General features: G+C 31.6%; 2 protein-coding genes across 3 annotated transcripts; one reads left to right on the forward strand and one right to left on the reverse strand.

The window, feature by feature from the left end:
- Positions 1–3,727: 3,727 nt before the first annotated feature.
- LOC111286110 (transcription repressor OFP4-like) lies at positions 3,728–5,179 on the forward strand. Its single transcript, XM_022875910.2, has one exon. It carries the CDS (start codon positions 3,867–3,869, stop codon positions 5,034–5,036), a length of 1,170 nt encoding a protein of 389 aa, XP_022731645.2. The 5' UTR covers positions 3,728–3,866; the 3' UTR covers positions 5,037–5,179.
- Positions 5,180–8,861: 3,682 nt separating this feature from the next.
- Positions 8,862–13,556, reverse strand: WNK4 (WNK family serine/threonine-protein kinase 4). Of its 2 annotated transcripts, none has more exons than XM_089761925.1 (7): positions 12,737–13,556; positions 11,724–11,989; positions 11,327–11,550; positions 11,075–11,232; positions 10,684–10,993; positions 10,033–10,350; positions 8,862–9,602 (listed from the first exon to the last, which is right to left on the reverse strand). In XM_089761925.1, the coding sequence occupies exons 1-7, from the start codon at positions 12,821–12,823 to the stop codon at positions 9,136–9,138; spliced, it is 1,830 nt and encodes a 609-aa protein (XP_089618051.1). In that variant the 5' UTR covers positions 12,824–13,556; the 3' UTR covers positions 8,862–9,135. The 2 variants fall into 2 exon arrangements, with proteins under 2 accessions (XP_089618051.1, XP_089618052.1); XM_089761926.1 differs by having other exon boundaries at positions 11,705–11,989.
- Positions 13,557–16,400: the final 2,844 nt, after the last annotated feature.

Raw genomic sequence — 16,400 nt, forward strand, 5'->3', positions numbered from 1 at the left:
TATTATACCACAATAAGTTTTTTCTTATATCAAAAATTAAAAACCGAGAATTCAAATTGATAAAACTTTATGATTATTAAAGAATATGAAAATAAATTTATGATTAAAAATAATATTTACATGCAAAATTTGATCTATATATATATATATATATTTGAGAAGTGATTACTATTAAATGATAAAAATTTTGTCATGACTTTTAAACAAATATAAAAATTTATTCAAATCAATTGAAATTTTGTATACTTAATCTATTTCATAAGATTTATCAAACTATCCAATCATTTTAAATGGAAAATTTCATAAACCAGAAACAGATCATTGTTAAGAAAACATTGAAAAATTCAATTAAAAATCTTATAAATTTAGACATGAAAAATACAGTTTCATCAAATGAATATTTATGGTACGTAGTTATATACGATAGAGTCTTAACAGGTTACAGAAAAATGGAAACCCATACTGAAATTGTGACTGGATATGGATGGAGTTGGGTTTCAACGCTAAGTACCTAAATCTTCGGTGCTTGTTTACGTGAAGAACTATTATTAGAATTAGAATAAAGTATTTATTGGATTGCATTTTTGTCCAACACTAACCTATATATGTCATGCCACACCAAGGGAACATCTACAACTGTTAGTTCTCAGTCTACGATCCACCTGTCTCCCTAACAGAAAGAGGACATTCTTGATTGAATCAACAGCTTGTGTCTTTGCTAGGGTACGTAACTTTATTTTATTTTATTACTCTTTTGCTGCATGCCACTAATTTCTCATCTCCTTTAAACCATACTTTCCTCGATTTGTTCCAATTGAAACCCATACCTCAATGATTTTAGCAAAATCTTCTTCATCGAAATCGAGAAATTTGAATATAAGCGAGATGATGGAGTTTTCTTCTAGCCCATGCATGCATGGTCTCTATTCACTCCATATACGTGATTTTGAGTTCCAAGTTCAACACACGCTGATCATAATTCTGCAACGAATACTTGATGATTTGCCTTTCACGTCCTCCCAGACTCTTTGGACGTATCTAAACTTGAGAAGCCGTTACTGTCGCCTAGATCTAGCTAGCTACCAGCTATCAACATTAGGTATTGGGTTGTTTGAGGGGGCTGGGAGTGGGCTGACGACACAGTCATTAAAGAAGAAACATAAATCAAATCATTCATTCCTGTTACAGGTATTTCCTATATATATATATATATATATAACTTTTATGTATACACAGCTTTTGTAGAGAATGGAAAAGAGGTGTACACTTGACGTAGTCTGTTCTTTATTTTATTTTTATTTTTTTATTAATTTTATTTTTATTTTTAATTAATTAATTATTTTTATTTTTATTAAATAAATTTTATAAAAAAATTAATGAAAATAAAAATAATAAAATAATTCATATTTGATTAATTTTGATTCATATCAATCCAATATAAGTGTTTTTTATTAAATTGAGATCAGAAGGAGTTTTTTTTTTTATTTTATTTGATTGGAGATAAATTAAGGTATTTTACTTTGTTTGTGTTCACGTGACATCTTCTTTTTTTTTAAGGTTTTTATTATTTTTTTTAATTTTCTTTTTACTTTCTATTAGATAAATTTTTTAATAAAAAAAATCAATTGAGATAAAATTGATAAAATAATTTATATTCGATAAATTTCGATTCGTTCCAATTTAATTAATACACTTTCTTTTTTTTTTTAGGATAATTAGGTTAAGGTTTTTTTTTTTTAAATCAAGCTCAGGTTAGAATAAGTTTTTGGGTGCTACATTTTGACTTTGATATATCTCGAGTTGGATACAAATTTAAAATATTTTATCCCATTTCGAGTGTCCACGTGATACTTTTCTTCTTTTTTTTTGTTTTTTAATTTATTTTTTTAACTTTTTCTTTTTATTAGATAAAATTGTATAATAAAAAAGTTAATTGAGATAAAGATGACAAAATAACCTGTATCCAATAAGTTTCAATTTACCTTGATTCAATTGATATTTTTTTTTAATTCAAGATTATTGGGTTGAGTTTTATTTTAATCAAACTCGAATTAGATTAAGATTTTAGGTGTTACGTTTCAATATTGAAATATATACAAATTTTATTTTATTATTTATCTTGTTCTATATTTATATATTATTAAAAAAAATTTAATATCTTAATTTAATAAATTCATATATCATTTCATTTATTTTTTTGTCATTTTTTATTTTTTAAAATTGTATTTATTAGATAAATTTTATAAAGAAAAAATCAATGAATTTGAGAATGGCGAAATAACCTATATCTGATGAATTTCAATTTACCATTATCTAATCAATATGATTTTTAAAAAAAATTAAGTATTGGGTTAAATTTTACCTCTTTGAATAATTTAAATTAAGTTAGGATCGAGTTTGAAATGTTTTATCTTGATCCTTCTTGATATATATAAAAGAGTATATTTTAATATTTATTTAATGTTTTGCCTTGATCCTCCTTGATATTTATAAAAGAGTATATTTTAATATTTATTTAATTTATATTTATATATAAGTATTATATTAATAAAAATATTATTTAATATCTTAATTAAATAAATATTATGTTTATATATAATTAAAATAATTTATATTAAAAAATATATTTATATTCATATGTTGTCATTTATTTAAATTTGATAAAAAATTTTACTTCTTTCAAATTTAAAATATAATTCAAAAAATAAAAAACTATCTCCTAACAAAATGCAGATCTAATTCTAATATAAACTATTATTGAAATTCTCAATTGTAGATTTGCATTGCTTTACATTAATGCAATCAACCACTTTTTTTTTTTTTTTTTTTTGGTTTTTCTTTTGGATAGGAGAGACGTACGTAGCAGTCTCTCAGTCTATGGTTTAGTTGCTGAGACCACCTCAAAAAAACATTATTAACTACCACAATGCATTTAGCATTCAATTTGTGGGCAGCTGTCTGAAAGGGAATGACAAAGTATGGCACGATTAGCATCCCCAGCTCATGCTCTCTTCACCAAGAGTTTGGAGAGGAAAAGTAACTGAATGTCCAGCACCGGGCAAGTGGGCCAGCTGGTAATTAAGAGGTGGAAAAGACATGGAATTTCATCATTCGTGGGAGGAGGGAATTATGGGAAGTAACAACACTTGTAGACAATTGGCCAAAAACAAAAACAAATGGTTCTTCAATGTTTACCATTGTTGCATTGGAAAACCACTTTTTATAAATAGAAGAGGGAGGACCCCGAATGAGGAGTTGATAATTCCTGAAGAATCAACAAAAAAAATGAAAAATTGGTTAGCTTAAGTCTGTGGATAGAAAGCCTTAAAACATAAAATTACCCTAAAAGCGTCGGAAAGAGGTGAAATGGTTTTGGATTTATAAAAATGTTATTATATTTATAAATAAAAATATTTTTTCATCAAATAAATATATTTTTTAAACTAAAAACTATTTAACACAAAATAAACAAATATATTTTTTAAATTAAAAAAAAAAAAAAGAGACTGTGACGCTTGCTTGCTGTCGAGAAATTACCATCCATAAATGATTCCTGATAATAACGCCATATGATGATTTAATGAGAAGGGCAAAAAAGAAATCATCTTATTACATAATACCCTTCTCGATATGAGCTTGGCTTTCATGCTTGACTTTTCTAGTTGGGGGCCCATCTGTATTTTTACCTTGCATAAACTAAGCATTTGTTTCTATACTTGTTGTCTCTACAGTTTCCATCTGTAAAAACTTCTATTCTCATGCATTAAAATTAAGTAGAGGGGAAAGGAAACACAAACCAAGTCTGAGAGATGCAGGGAATGAGAAGGGTCTCCAGGTGAAGTGACAAAGAAAGAGTTCTATCTAAGATGGGTAATTACAAGTTCAGGTTCTCAGATATGATACCAAATGCCTGGTTTTACAAGCTCAAAGACATGAGCAAAACCCGAAAACGTTACAGCTCTCACCCCCTGAAGAAGAAACCCCCCTCATCATCTTCAACGTCACAAAAACCCCACAATTCTAAGCCAAGATACTCCTATTACTTCACCAACGAACCTTTCAAAGCTGGCGGATTCCACAATTCACCTGTAAGTATTGAAGCCTCGGCCAGTCGTTTTTCTGATCCACCAAGAAAATCATTGAAGAGAAGAGACAGAAGAAGAACCGTTTACAAGCCTTCTCCCAGAGTCGTCTCCTCTGTCTCTGCTGGTTTTAGCTGTCATGCCATACTTAACTCAGTCCCGACCAACTCTACTCTTACTCAGTCTCCTGACTATTCTCTTTCTCCATTCGAAAGTTCCCCTGAACCCGAGTCTCTCCTATCAGACTCAGAGGATGATGACTTTTTCGCTTCTCCTCAGTCGTACAATCTGCCAGGCTCATACTCGAATTCTTACAACTGTAAACTTAGTTCTTCAACTAATGATATCATCATCGACATGAGTAACGAGTCTTATACGAGGAAATTCGACAAGGTAGATGGACTTGACGCAATTTCTGAACTAGAGCTTCCTCCAATATTGACAAAGCGACCAAAGTCCAATCAAAAGGCAGATGAAGTCACCAAGTTGATGAGGTGTTCATCTAGATTAGAGGAGATTAAAGCACGCCGATCTCTTTCTGTCAAAATTGTTAAAGAAGAGAGCATTACGACTCAACAAGAGCCAAGGAATTGTCCTCTTGTCAGAAAATCATTTGCTAATTCTCCTGGAATAAAGCTTCGGGCAAATTCTCCAAAAATTGCTAGCAAGAAGATTCAAGCGTGTGCGAGAAAGAGCATGTCACAAAGTACGTACTTAAAGTCTAGGAATAGAAGCACTGCAGAAAGTTTTGCAGTCGTCAAGTTTTCGCTTGATCCACAAAGAGACTTCAGGGATTCAATGGTTGAGATGATTGTGGAGAATAACATCCGGGCATCGAAGGATTTGGAAGATCTACTTGCTTGTTATCTTTCACTCAATTCTAATCAATACCATGATATTATCATTAAGGCCTTCGAGCAAATCTGGCTTGATATGACTAACCTACGCTTGTAAAATTCCTAGATTAATATCATTGCATTTTGTTGACTTCTCTGTTTTCAACTTTTTTTTTTTCTCATTTTTGACTTATGTTGATTACTTTCAGTATTCTGATTAAGCAGGATTATCAATATTTACAGGTAAATTCGCTAATGATGATGAGTCAGCTTCATATTACTTTCACCTTCTCTGTTCATATGATATTCAAATGCTTCAAGTAATCTGTTGACAGGACTGAGAACTGTTTTAGCATGAGTTTGGTGGATTTGCATAGACTCTTCTGTTGTGGAGTCAATGAATGCTCAATGCATGCTGTGATAGTTTAGTCGCAAAGCATAATTATAACAGAAGTAGCCACTAGCCACTTCTTGGATCATAATGAAAAATCTCATAATTATGTTAAAAAAAAACCATGATTATTAAGCATGATAAAAGTATTTTAAGATCACGCAACTAGTCGAAGATGTTGTCTTTAAGTGGTATTCTGTAAAAAAAAAAAAAAAAAGACTTAGCAATTCCGGTAAGTTGGTTGATTGAGATTACGTCCATATTTAATGAGGAATTACTCCATAATTTACTTGGCTACTTGTTAGTTGTTACTAAAGTTTATTTAAATTCGATTTCAAAGTTAAACTGATTGTTCAGATTCTTATCCCCCCAATGTCAGATTAAGTTTCAGAATGTTCTTACCAATTTGATGAACAGGTAATCCAGTTCTGATTAGTCGCCTTGAGACATATATAGATGATATATATAAGCTCTAGTATGAAAAGAAACCAGCTCAAATCCGCGGGATCGACAGCTCTTCTCAAAAAGAAGAGCATAGGTCCACAAATTATGCAGTCAAGTTGTAAAAGAAATTGATTGTCCCAAAAGCTTAGACTGCTATGAGTAAAGAGGCAGTTTTTAGGCCTCCAATCTTGTCTAAAGTTGATCCTTTGTTATAAAAAAGCTGAAGGGAGGCTAGGCACTGAGGGATATGTGAGACACTTTAAGGCTTTAGCATATGGAAGTGATCAGTCTGCTAATGGTAGGGCTTACCTTGTCTGTAAAGCACAATACTAAGACGGTTAAGATGATAAAAAAGGTTCAACCATTACACATCTATTCTAGCACAATCTTCTTATCCAATTGTCACAAACTAAACTAAGCTGGTAAGTCAGAATCCAATAAATATATTACCGCTATAATGTATTAAATAATCTATGGCAAAAACCATCATCGCCTTTCATGAGATTGGGAATCATAATAAATCGTTGTAGTAGTTGTAAATATGGCAGCTTTGTGGCATGATACACAACACAAAGCAGGACCACCGACATTTCTGATGCTATGATAAATAATAATTAGTACTCTTTAGCAAAAATAGGTGGCTCTTCCAACTTTTGGCTCTAGAGGCCCACTTTATTGCTTGGGTATAATAGAGTCCATAGTGTAGGGATAAAGAAAAATGTTGCAACCGTTGAATATAAATTCAAAAACTGTTGAATGCTATTTATATAATTTTACCAATTAATTGAATTAAATTTTAAATTTAAATGATTATTATATTTTAATTAAGTTTTTTGTAAATGTTATGAAGCCTCTATTTCAGTTTTCACCTTGCTTGTCTCTTAGACTTGTTGAACTTGCCACATGGAATGGTTGGTTCCCATCCCATGCCGATCTTGGGTGTGTAGCTGCACAGGAACTCAAAGGAGCAAAAATTACTTGAAGAAAAGACAAACAACTCGAGAGAGATGCATGCTTTTGTCTCTCGTTTCTTTCAAAGTCTCTAAAATTGATACTACTATATGATTTAGGGTTTGTTTGTTACTGTGCATCTAACTTTTAGTAGTATGCTCCACCTAGAATTCAGAAATGGTGTAGTAGATTTCAAGGTTTTTCATGATTGTGGAATGAAAAGGATTGTCGTATTTTTTATGAAAAGGCACCAAATGTAGGCTCTAGCATTGCAGTCTAGCAATTTTTCTTCAGGCTAGTAAATACTAATCTACCTTGCCAATCGTACAACAATCATATGGTAATAATTTATGAGTGATTTTGGAAAAACTTGGGAGCCTGCTTCTGGTACTGGCAGAGAATCCAGAAAAGCAAATTTGGATGAATGATAGGATGCAATTTAAAACAGTGAATAGAATAATAAAACAAAAGGAGCTTGTTTCCTCCAAATCAGACTATAAAAACAGGTCCTAGATTGAATTTACACTTCCAAAGGGCGTTATGAAAAAAAAAATCACTGATTTTAACCTATATGCCGATCGAAGGCCTAAGAGAGAGTTTCCATTGGCCAGGGACATCGGACGTGGCATGGATTTTGAACCTCTGTAAGGACAAACATCACGTGGAAAGAAATTTTAAATCGAACTAGCACAGCATAAGGACCATCAGGGCATTATATACAAATGCCATTGAAAGTAATCAAGGACCACATGAGGATTGGGAGTAGCCAACCAGCCATTAACCTTTGCATACCCAGAAAAAATGAAAAAAATAAAAAAACCAGCCATTTAGCTCTTTCAGAGCCATATCATGATTTTGTACTTAATGCGTCTCTTCTCTTGCTGAAATACCTCTCAGGACATATTTCTTTCAGAAATCTAGAAATTTTAATGTCCCAGTCTCTCTATCCCATATTTCCTTGTTCTGCTACCGCATTAAAGTCTAAAACAATAAAGAAAGCCTTTGCTGTCACCGCAAGTTGCATGAGAGTTACCATCATAGCATAAACAAAGTTGAAAAGAAAGCTATCTTTTGGAGAAAAAGGGGGGAAAGCATAATTATGAAGGGAGCACCCAAGGAATACTTTTTGGCAGACAATTGAACCCATGAAGCTGGTATACAAAAATCTCTACAGTTTAATCTTGTGAGTATGATATTTGACTCTACTTAAGCATGCTGCAGTTCATCATTTGGTTTCACCGTTTTTGCTTGCAGACGTCCATAGGTATGGATGACAATGGATTGGGAAGGAGAAGGTTTTTACCGGTTCCGAACCAGAATTCAACCCGATTACATATATAAAATAATCGAACTCAATTTGATTCAATATTATATAAAATTATATATGATTCGATTTGACATAAAATTAATAAAATATTATTTTTAATATAAATATAAAATTTATTAATTAATTAAAAATAATTTTTTTATATATATCGAGTCGAGTAGGATTTGATTAACCTAAAATTTTACCTTAAACCTGATCCGATTTTAATTTATTTTTTTTCACTCGACCCGATCTGACTTTATATTTAATTAAAAAAAAAATTTAATCCTAAGAGATTGGATCATGTTGAAACCCACGAGGTACAGGTGAAAATGCCTTCCCTATCTATAAGTTGAGTTACAATGACAAACATTCGAGCCAGGGATTCTGGACATAGTCACATGTAGAACAAGCCAAATAGTGTATTCTTAGCCCTGTCAATTTTGCAGATTTCAAGCTTTTGAATCTGAATTTTTAAAATTATATTTGTTGCTTTCACGATCATCTCAAGCATTTAACTTTAGGGATTCACGCCTGTTTAGGAGAAATGTGCAAGAAGTGGAACCAAGAAATTAGGCAAAGAATCTTAATACGGATCGAACATCTAAGTTTCCCCCTTCAACGTATATCAACAAGAATCGACTAGTCTTTTCTGCATGTCTAATGGTAAACTAGCTTAGAACGTTCAAGGAGAAGTTTTAGTAAAAAAAAAAATCCTAGAATATAATAACAGTTGAATTCGCAAGCTTCCATACAACAAATGTGCTAGTAACATTTGTTTAAGAAATGGATTTGCACATAATTTCTCTCTTTTGGACAACAATTTCCATCTCCATCATGCTAGGCGTTGGTAATGAAAGAGAATGTTACATCATTGTTCGTAACTTATTTTGAAACAGGCTCTATTTTTACAAAGATATAATATTTACACTGAATTCCATCTAAAACTACCTATAATCCGATGTACACTCAAATCCCTTGCGGCAGTGGTACTACACGCACTTGTCTATGGGATACAGAGAGTTAACCACCCTGATTACCACATATATAAGAGGTCAATCCAACCACTGAGTGGAGCATTTTTTTTTATCACTCCTTTTATTTGACCTGTAAAATTTGTGAGAGCTAGGATTTTAGATAATTCTTCCTTGAAGTCCTCTGTGTCCCTTTTGTAGGAACCTCACAAGGTGCCTGAAACCCAATATCCTCCACCGCTCCAACTGTCTTAAACAACCGTCTCTTACTCACCTCTTCTACCAATGATCGGTGTAGTAGTTGGCTCCTAATATCTACTAGCGACCGGTTCCTTGTTAATATTCGGTTGTCCATCACTCTCGAATGTTTAGACCTAGAACTTGCATGTGATTCCAAAGCCTTACATTGGTTATAGCAATTCCTAGCTATTGACGGTCCACTTCTCGAACTTTCTCCTTGGCAAAATCTTGTTGAGTTGTGAATTCTTGTGCTGAGATGTTTGCTTCTTGTTGTAGGGCTCATATCAGGATTGTGGTCATCTCCAGAGAAGTAACTCAAGTTGGAATATGTTCCTAACTGTGAAGAGCCCTGAGAGCTGGTATCATCAAGCAAACCATCTGCAATAGCAATTTTCGCCGGTTGACATTAAAATTTTTATGTTAACCTAGGACGTGGCAGACCAGTTTGAAGAAGTTAATAATTATGTCGATATCAAAAGAAAGAAGGATGTCCTAGCATCCATTTTACCCTTTTCTTGGGGTATATGAACATAGATCAACAATGAATATGAGCCCCTAGAAACACTACAGAACTATCTAGAAAGTAACAAGACATAATTAATAAAATTTCCAAGTTACTTCTCAACAGGCTCTGGGCAAAGAAATTTCACAACTTAGATAATTAAGCCAATTTAACCAGTCTTATGTGGTTGTCTGTTGCGCATATCGACCACAACAGAACATCTGGTGTATGATAGGCAATCACACTATGTAACGGAGTACCATGTAACATCAATCACAACCTTCAAAGAATTGTGCAAAGACATACCTTGGAGCCATTCGCAGCCTTGTGTCATCAAGCCAGACAGTGACACTTGGGATGAAGAACAGGAGGATAAAGAGTAAAATGGATGATGAGACCCATCATCATCATCTTCTTGGTAATTAAATGTATTGTAGGCCTCATGCCTAGGAAATTCTGATTTTTTCCATGCTGGTACTAAAGCAGAAATCTCACCATCAATCATTTCTGAAATTTCAAGTGGATCCCAATCGGTTATCTCTAGCTCCTTCACCATTTCGGTTGCCACATCCAATGGTGTATCATTTACAATATCAAAGGGAAAATATATGTTCCTAGTAGAACCTGCAAGAAAATACCGTATGAATGGATAAGAATGATTAACCGCTTTTCAAACAATTGATGCCAGCAGTTGCAGAATTTAGATTGCTTGCCAGCGGACTAAAACATTGAGCTAAATTTTAGATATCCTTCATTTGTGTTTACATTTATTTGCTGCCTAAAATATGCAGCATTCAAATTATCATAATTTAACCACTAAATTACATGCAAAGATTACAGTAGTTTGATCATGATATGGCCAATGTGCTGAAATAGGATTCTCCTCATACTTTATAATGCAGAGATGGAAAAATAAGTATATTGCTTTACTAACTCAAAAATAGGGCCAGATCCTACCCTCTGTATCTGCTATTTGCACTTTAAGAAAGATGGTATCGTCTTCAGGATTAAGCTTCCCTGTGATTGTCATGTTTGTTCTTGGTGGATCAGCATTCAGATGCAGTTTCTGCATTTCACTTTCATTCAGAAAGGGCTTTGGACTCCTAAGCCTCTTCATGGGTGAGAGTTCAGCTTCATCAGTAGTGAGAAATGGATCAAGCAATAGTTCTTTTGCTGATAATCTCTTAGAAGCGTTGACTAGACATTTTCCAATAAATCTCTGCGCATCCAAGTCCTGAATCCGGTAAAATGCTCCTGGTAGCTTCCCCTGAACAAAGGAAGTGACATGCATGTCAAACTCCAATTAAGTGATACGACTATTAATACTGACATTGAAACTGGACCATACCGAGGTCACTTTCTTGTAAATTTGAGCGGGATTGGCACATTCACTATATGGATATTCTGTTGTAAGCATCTCTAACACACACATGCCAAAAGAGTAGACATCAACAAGTTCATTGTAATCCTCTTCATATAATTCTGGTGCCATGAACTCAGGGGTGCCTGTCAACATTGGAGTCAAAAACTTTGAAACATAAATAATGGCCACTGTAGAGTTTATGTAACATTTACCAGCTAATTATGAAGGAAATGGTACCTATTACACTGTGGGCTGATTTGGATCCCCGGAGAATCACTGCAAGCCCTAAATCACCAATCTTGACTTGTCCAAGATGGCCGTTAACAAATATATTGTCACACTTAAGGTCTCTGTGGATAACAGGAGGGTCATGACCATGCAGATGTACAAGACCCTGCAATATCTGGCGAGCCCAATTCTTAATGGCTTGGATGTCTACTCGTTTATATGTCTTCCTGTATCTGCAGATTTATAACCAGTTGTTACTTGTTAGCAATTTTATCGTTGCATTAAATCAAATGGAAGACTGGTTTCAGAAGTATTACTTGTTTTGTTTAAGAGCTATGAGTACGAAATTACAGGGGTTCGATAGACTAGAAGAGTTGGCAAAATTACGAGTAAGAAAGAGAATTACTCTCTGAGAGATCCTGAAGTGAACATTTCAGTGATGAAATTGAAAGTCTTGCGATCAACATCGATCCAGGAGGTGTAGAATTTTATGATAGAGTCATGGTTGAGGGTGCTAAGCAGGTGAACTTCTGAGTACAGCCTCTGCAGATCCTCTGGCGACCGGAACATCTCGTTGAGTTTTACCTGGTTCCAGGCTACCTCCACTCCGAGGAGCTCATCAATTGCTTTGTACACCGTTTTCATTGCACCTTTGCCAAGAACTTCTTCAAACTGTTGGAAACAAGCATAATCAATTTTCTTTTATATACCTCATCAATAATTAATCAATGAATCTCTAAATCTCAAAAGTGATCAGGTAATTCTACCAACCAAAGAACCCAATAACCCAATGAGTAAAAAGGAATGGAAAAAAAAAAAAAAACACCCACTAAGCTGTAGCACATCTGATCCTACTTATCATGACTTAATCGCCTGTCACTGTACCCAAGAGCTCTATCGGGTGAGGTGATGCTGAAACATTATTGATTTACTTATTTTGAAGTAAAAGCCTTAAATATAATTTTGTTCTCTGCATACAATTATATATGTTAATCCACTCATAGTCATAGGCCATCAACTTGCTCATGACATGAAAAATGTTGAACTTTTCCATGAACTTTTCCATGCTACCATTTTTTCAACAGCGACCCTGAGACTTGTTTAAGCAAATCAGAAACCAATCTGATTCTGGTAGTGGGAGGAAATTAAGCAAATATTTCACTATACTGTGCAGTAAATTAAATCACAAAGTTTATTGGCAAATCTTTATGTTTCCATGATTTTATAATAAATTAATTATAAGGATAACACAGATTTTTTATTGAATTTAACAATATTTTAAAGCTTTTCAAAAGAAAGATGTTTCTATGAAATCAGCAAGATGTAGAAAACTTTTGCATGCTGGAACAACCATCCATGTACCTGGATACGGACATAGAGAAAAAAGAGTTATTAGAAAGATATGAATTTCCAACTTACTCGACCGTATCGACCAGAAGGATCCGTTTCAGCGTATGATCCATGCTTCTGCTCCACCTTGGGTCCATCGAAGTGCTTTGTATACATGTTTTGAGCTATGCGGAAAAACGTTTCTGGCTGGTATAGGCCTGAAAATCTTGAAACTTGGAGGAATAGACGTCCGTGTAAATTAAAAAAACAAATTATATAAGATTGTATTCAAGGGTAGTTAGGCAGTTTATGCGTAATAGGTAGGCTGGAGGCAAGAAAAATTAATGATACTCTAAACTAAATTCGGGGCTTTCCTTCATGATTTTCATAAGAGAAAACACCAAAGAGGAGCCAACAGAGCCTGGAGTAGTCAATCCTTAGCATTATCCATGCCATTTCGACGGTCACACGTGAGAAGTCGTACTTCTTGTAAGCTAGCATTTGACAATTTTGAAGAAAGCAAAAATGTTGGGACACCTTAATTAATCCTTTTACCAGTTTTCTTGGAAAATTACTGCAATAATTTTGCCAAGAATTGTAGTGAGATCGATAATGAATATTTGTTGGTGATTAATTCAAAGAATTGAGAGAATGAGAATATTGAGCAAGACTGATGGGGTCCGGAACTTGAAGAATTTGTGGCTGTTCTTTGTTGGTAGCATTATTTTTGGGTGATAATGAGAAAGAATCTCTCAGAAAGAATTGAAGAACGACTTGGTAGAATTTGATAAAGCAACTCAACAGATGATCGGAGAACCAAATAATATCAAACCAAAGAGAAATAAATGATGAATCAATCTTAAATTTTTGACGACGGAGTCGTTGGGGGGAATGAAAAAAATGTGTATCCAGGACCAGTTGTCCAATAAGGTAATTAAAGGTGGAAATGGTTTCTCAGTGGAATAAAGATAAGAAGAGTTACGCAACAATGTTTTGTGACGTAAAGGGTAGGTCCTACAAAGAGGAGATGGCAGACATCCAAAAACCAGGATGCATGGCATTAGATGACGTTTACATTTTTGGCCGGAGGGGGTGGGAAGAAGAAGAATCCAATTCCAATTTAAATTAGTAGTATGTCAAGCTTCATTTGATGGCTACTATTCTATGATTACTACTCATAAATCGAAGTGTATATGTATACGTACATACATGCGGAATATTGTACGTAATACTTAGTGCGAAAGTAGGGAAATTTTATGTAGTCTGTCAGCATATAGTATACATCTAGCCATAGTATCTTTTACCCAATTAGTTTGACAAATTCGTAATAGTATAGTAATAGTAGTTAAATTGTCTTCAGAAAGGGAAAAAAAAAAGAAATTAAAGAAAAGAGAAGAGGCGGCTGCATAGCCGCCCTGGGCAGCTGAATTTGACAAGAGGTGGCGACAGGCAATAAACATGGTGGTGGGCTCAAATTATAAAACGATGGCCTCTCATTTTCACAAATCTCTCTATCATCACTTTGCCAGTCGTGAATTGTGATTGTGCATGTCTGTTCCACTTTCTTTATTCATTCTTATCCTCTCTCTCTCTCCCTCTCTCTGTGTGTGTCTTGTAGTAGCTAATTAATTGATTAATATTAAACTCAACTCCTTTGTCTTTGCCAGGTAGTTGTGGGCACTGTGACGTTGGCTGTTGCTTTCTTTGTTTAAATTAATTACATCAATGTCTTTTCCTTTTGTCAGCACCTAAAAAAACCTTTAACAATAATAAAATTAACAAAAGTTTTATATACTTTTCTTTCCAATGCTTTTTTAGATATCTTTTGATTAAGTATTGTAATGCATTAAAAATCAATATATTTATTATAATTATCATATTTAATAAAATAAAATATTAACTAATCTTAAAAGAAGCTTAAAGGCACTCGTTAATAAAATATATATAGTTAAATAATTAGTTGAAGTAAAAGATAAAAGAGAGAGAATGAATATAATATTATATAAAGAGAGAGTAATAATAATAATAGTGTCAAAGAAGCCTTAAGAAGATCGGAGCGCTTGGATTTGAATCAAATCACCCCTTGCTTTTGTAACCGGGGCTATGCCCTCTTATAAAAAAATATATTAATGTATGAGTTGATAAAGGATTGCAGCCAATCGTGCGTAGAATTCATGAGTGTATTTTATTTATAATTTTATAATTATTCAGTTATAATTAAAAAATTATTTATAAATATTTTACTATTTATAAATCAAAATTTGATACAAAATTTTGGTAAATTTTGTATAATTTTAAATTATGAAAATTTTAAATTCATTAGCTTGACCCCCTTTTTTAAAAATTAGAATAATTTACTACACGTTTAAAATTAGATAAGAGTGTTTATTTCTCATAAAAACCAAAAAAAAAAAGAAGAAAATTTATCATGAATAACGTTAATGGAGTAATTTATTCATCAGATCTTTATGGATTTGACTATTTTTATTTTAAGAGCATTGCTAAATACATTCTCATTTTTTCTCTTTACATTTTTACTTTTTTTAAAGATTTTTTTGTAAATAAAATTATTTAATTACTATTCTCACAAATTTTTAGAGTTTTATAACTTTTTAAAAATAAATTTTAAAAAAATTATATAACTTTTCAAAAAAAATTTCAAAAAATCATTAACTTTTTCGAAAATTTATTTTTTTGAAAATTCATGTTTGAAAGAATTTTGAAAAGGTTTACAGTTTTTCGAAATTTATTTTCAGGAAATGAATTTATGAAAAGTTATAAACCTTACGAAATTTTAATTTTTTAAAAATTTATTTTTGAAAGATTTTTGGAAAGGTTTATAAACTTTTAAAAATTTATTATTGAAAAATTATATGATTTTTCTAAATCTATTTTCGAAAAGGTTTATAACTTTTTGAAAATTTATTTTCAAAAACTTGTGTGAAAGGGAAAAATAATTAAATAATTTCACTTACAAAAAATTTTAAAAAAATTGTAATGTAAAAAAAAAAGATTAAGATGCATTTAACAATATTTTTTTAAAAAATAATATTCCTTAATAATTTCAAACTTCAAATTAAGGTTCTTTTGTTTCAAAAAAATTATTTTTGAAAAATAATTTATGAAAAATATTTATATTTATGAATTGAAAGAAAATTTTTATTATTTGGATAAGTTAATGAAAAATATTTTTCATTGTTTAGTTGTTTTCTATAAATTTTTTTAAAAAATAATATTAAAAAAACTATTAAAATATTAAAAATTATTTATTATTAAGATATATTCAAAATTTTTATTATTAAAGTTATTAATATTAAAAATAATTATAATTTAATAATAATATTTAATATTAAAATATTATGTTAATATAAAAAATACTTAAAATAAAACTATTTATTATTTTTATATTATTTATTAAAATATGATTTATTAATATAATATTATTTATGAATATATTATAATATTATTTATTAATATATTATATTAATAGTATATTATTTATTAATATAATATTATTTATTAGTAAAATTATAATAAAAATATTAATAAATAATTTTATTCAAAAACAGTTTTTTTCAAAAAATATTTTTTTTTTTCAAATCTATAAAATAATTTTTTAAAAAAATATTATTTTTTATTGATTAATAAATTATTTTTTATTGACTAATTAATTTTTTATCAAATAAATATACAAAAATACAAAAATTATTTTTTTAAAAGTTATTTTTTACGAATCAATTACAGCCTAAACAAG

The sequence above is a fragment of the Durio zibethinus genome, chromosome 6 (assembly GCF_047325235.1).
Source record: "Durio zibethinus cultivar Kanyao isolate XHJ-2024 chromosome 6, ASM4732523v1, whole genome shotgun sequence".
Lineage (NCBI taxonomy): Eukaryota > Viridiplantae > Streptophyta > Magnoliopsida > Malvales > Malvaceae > Durio > Durio zibethinus.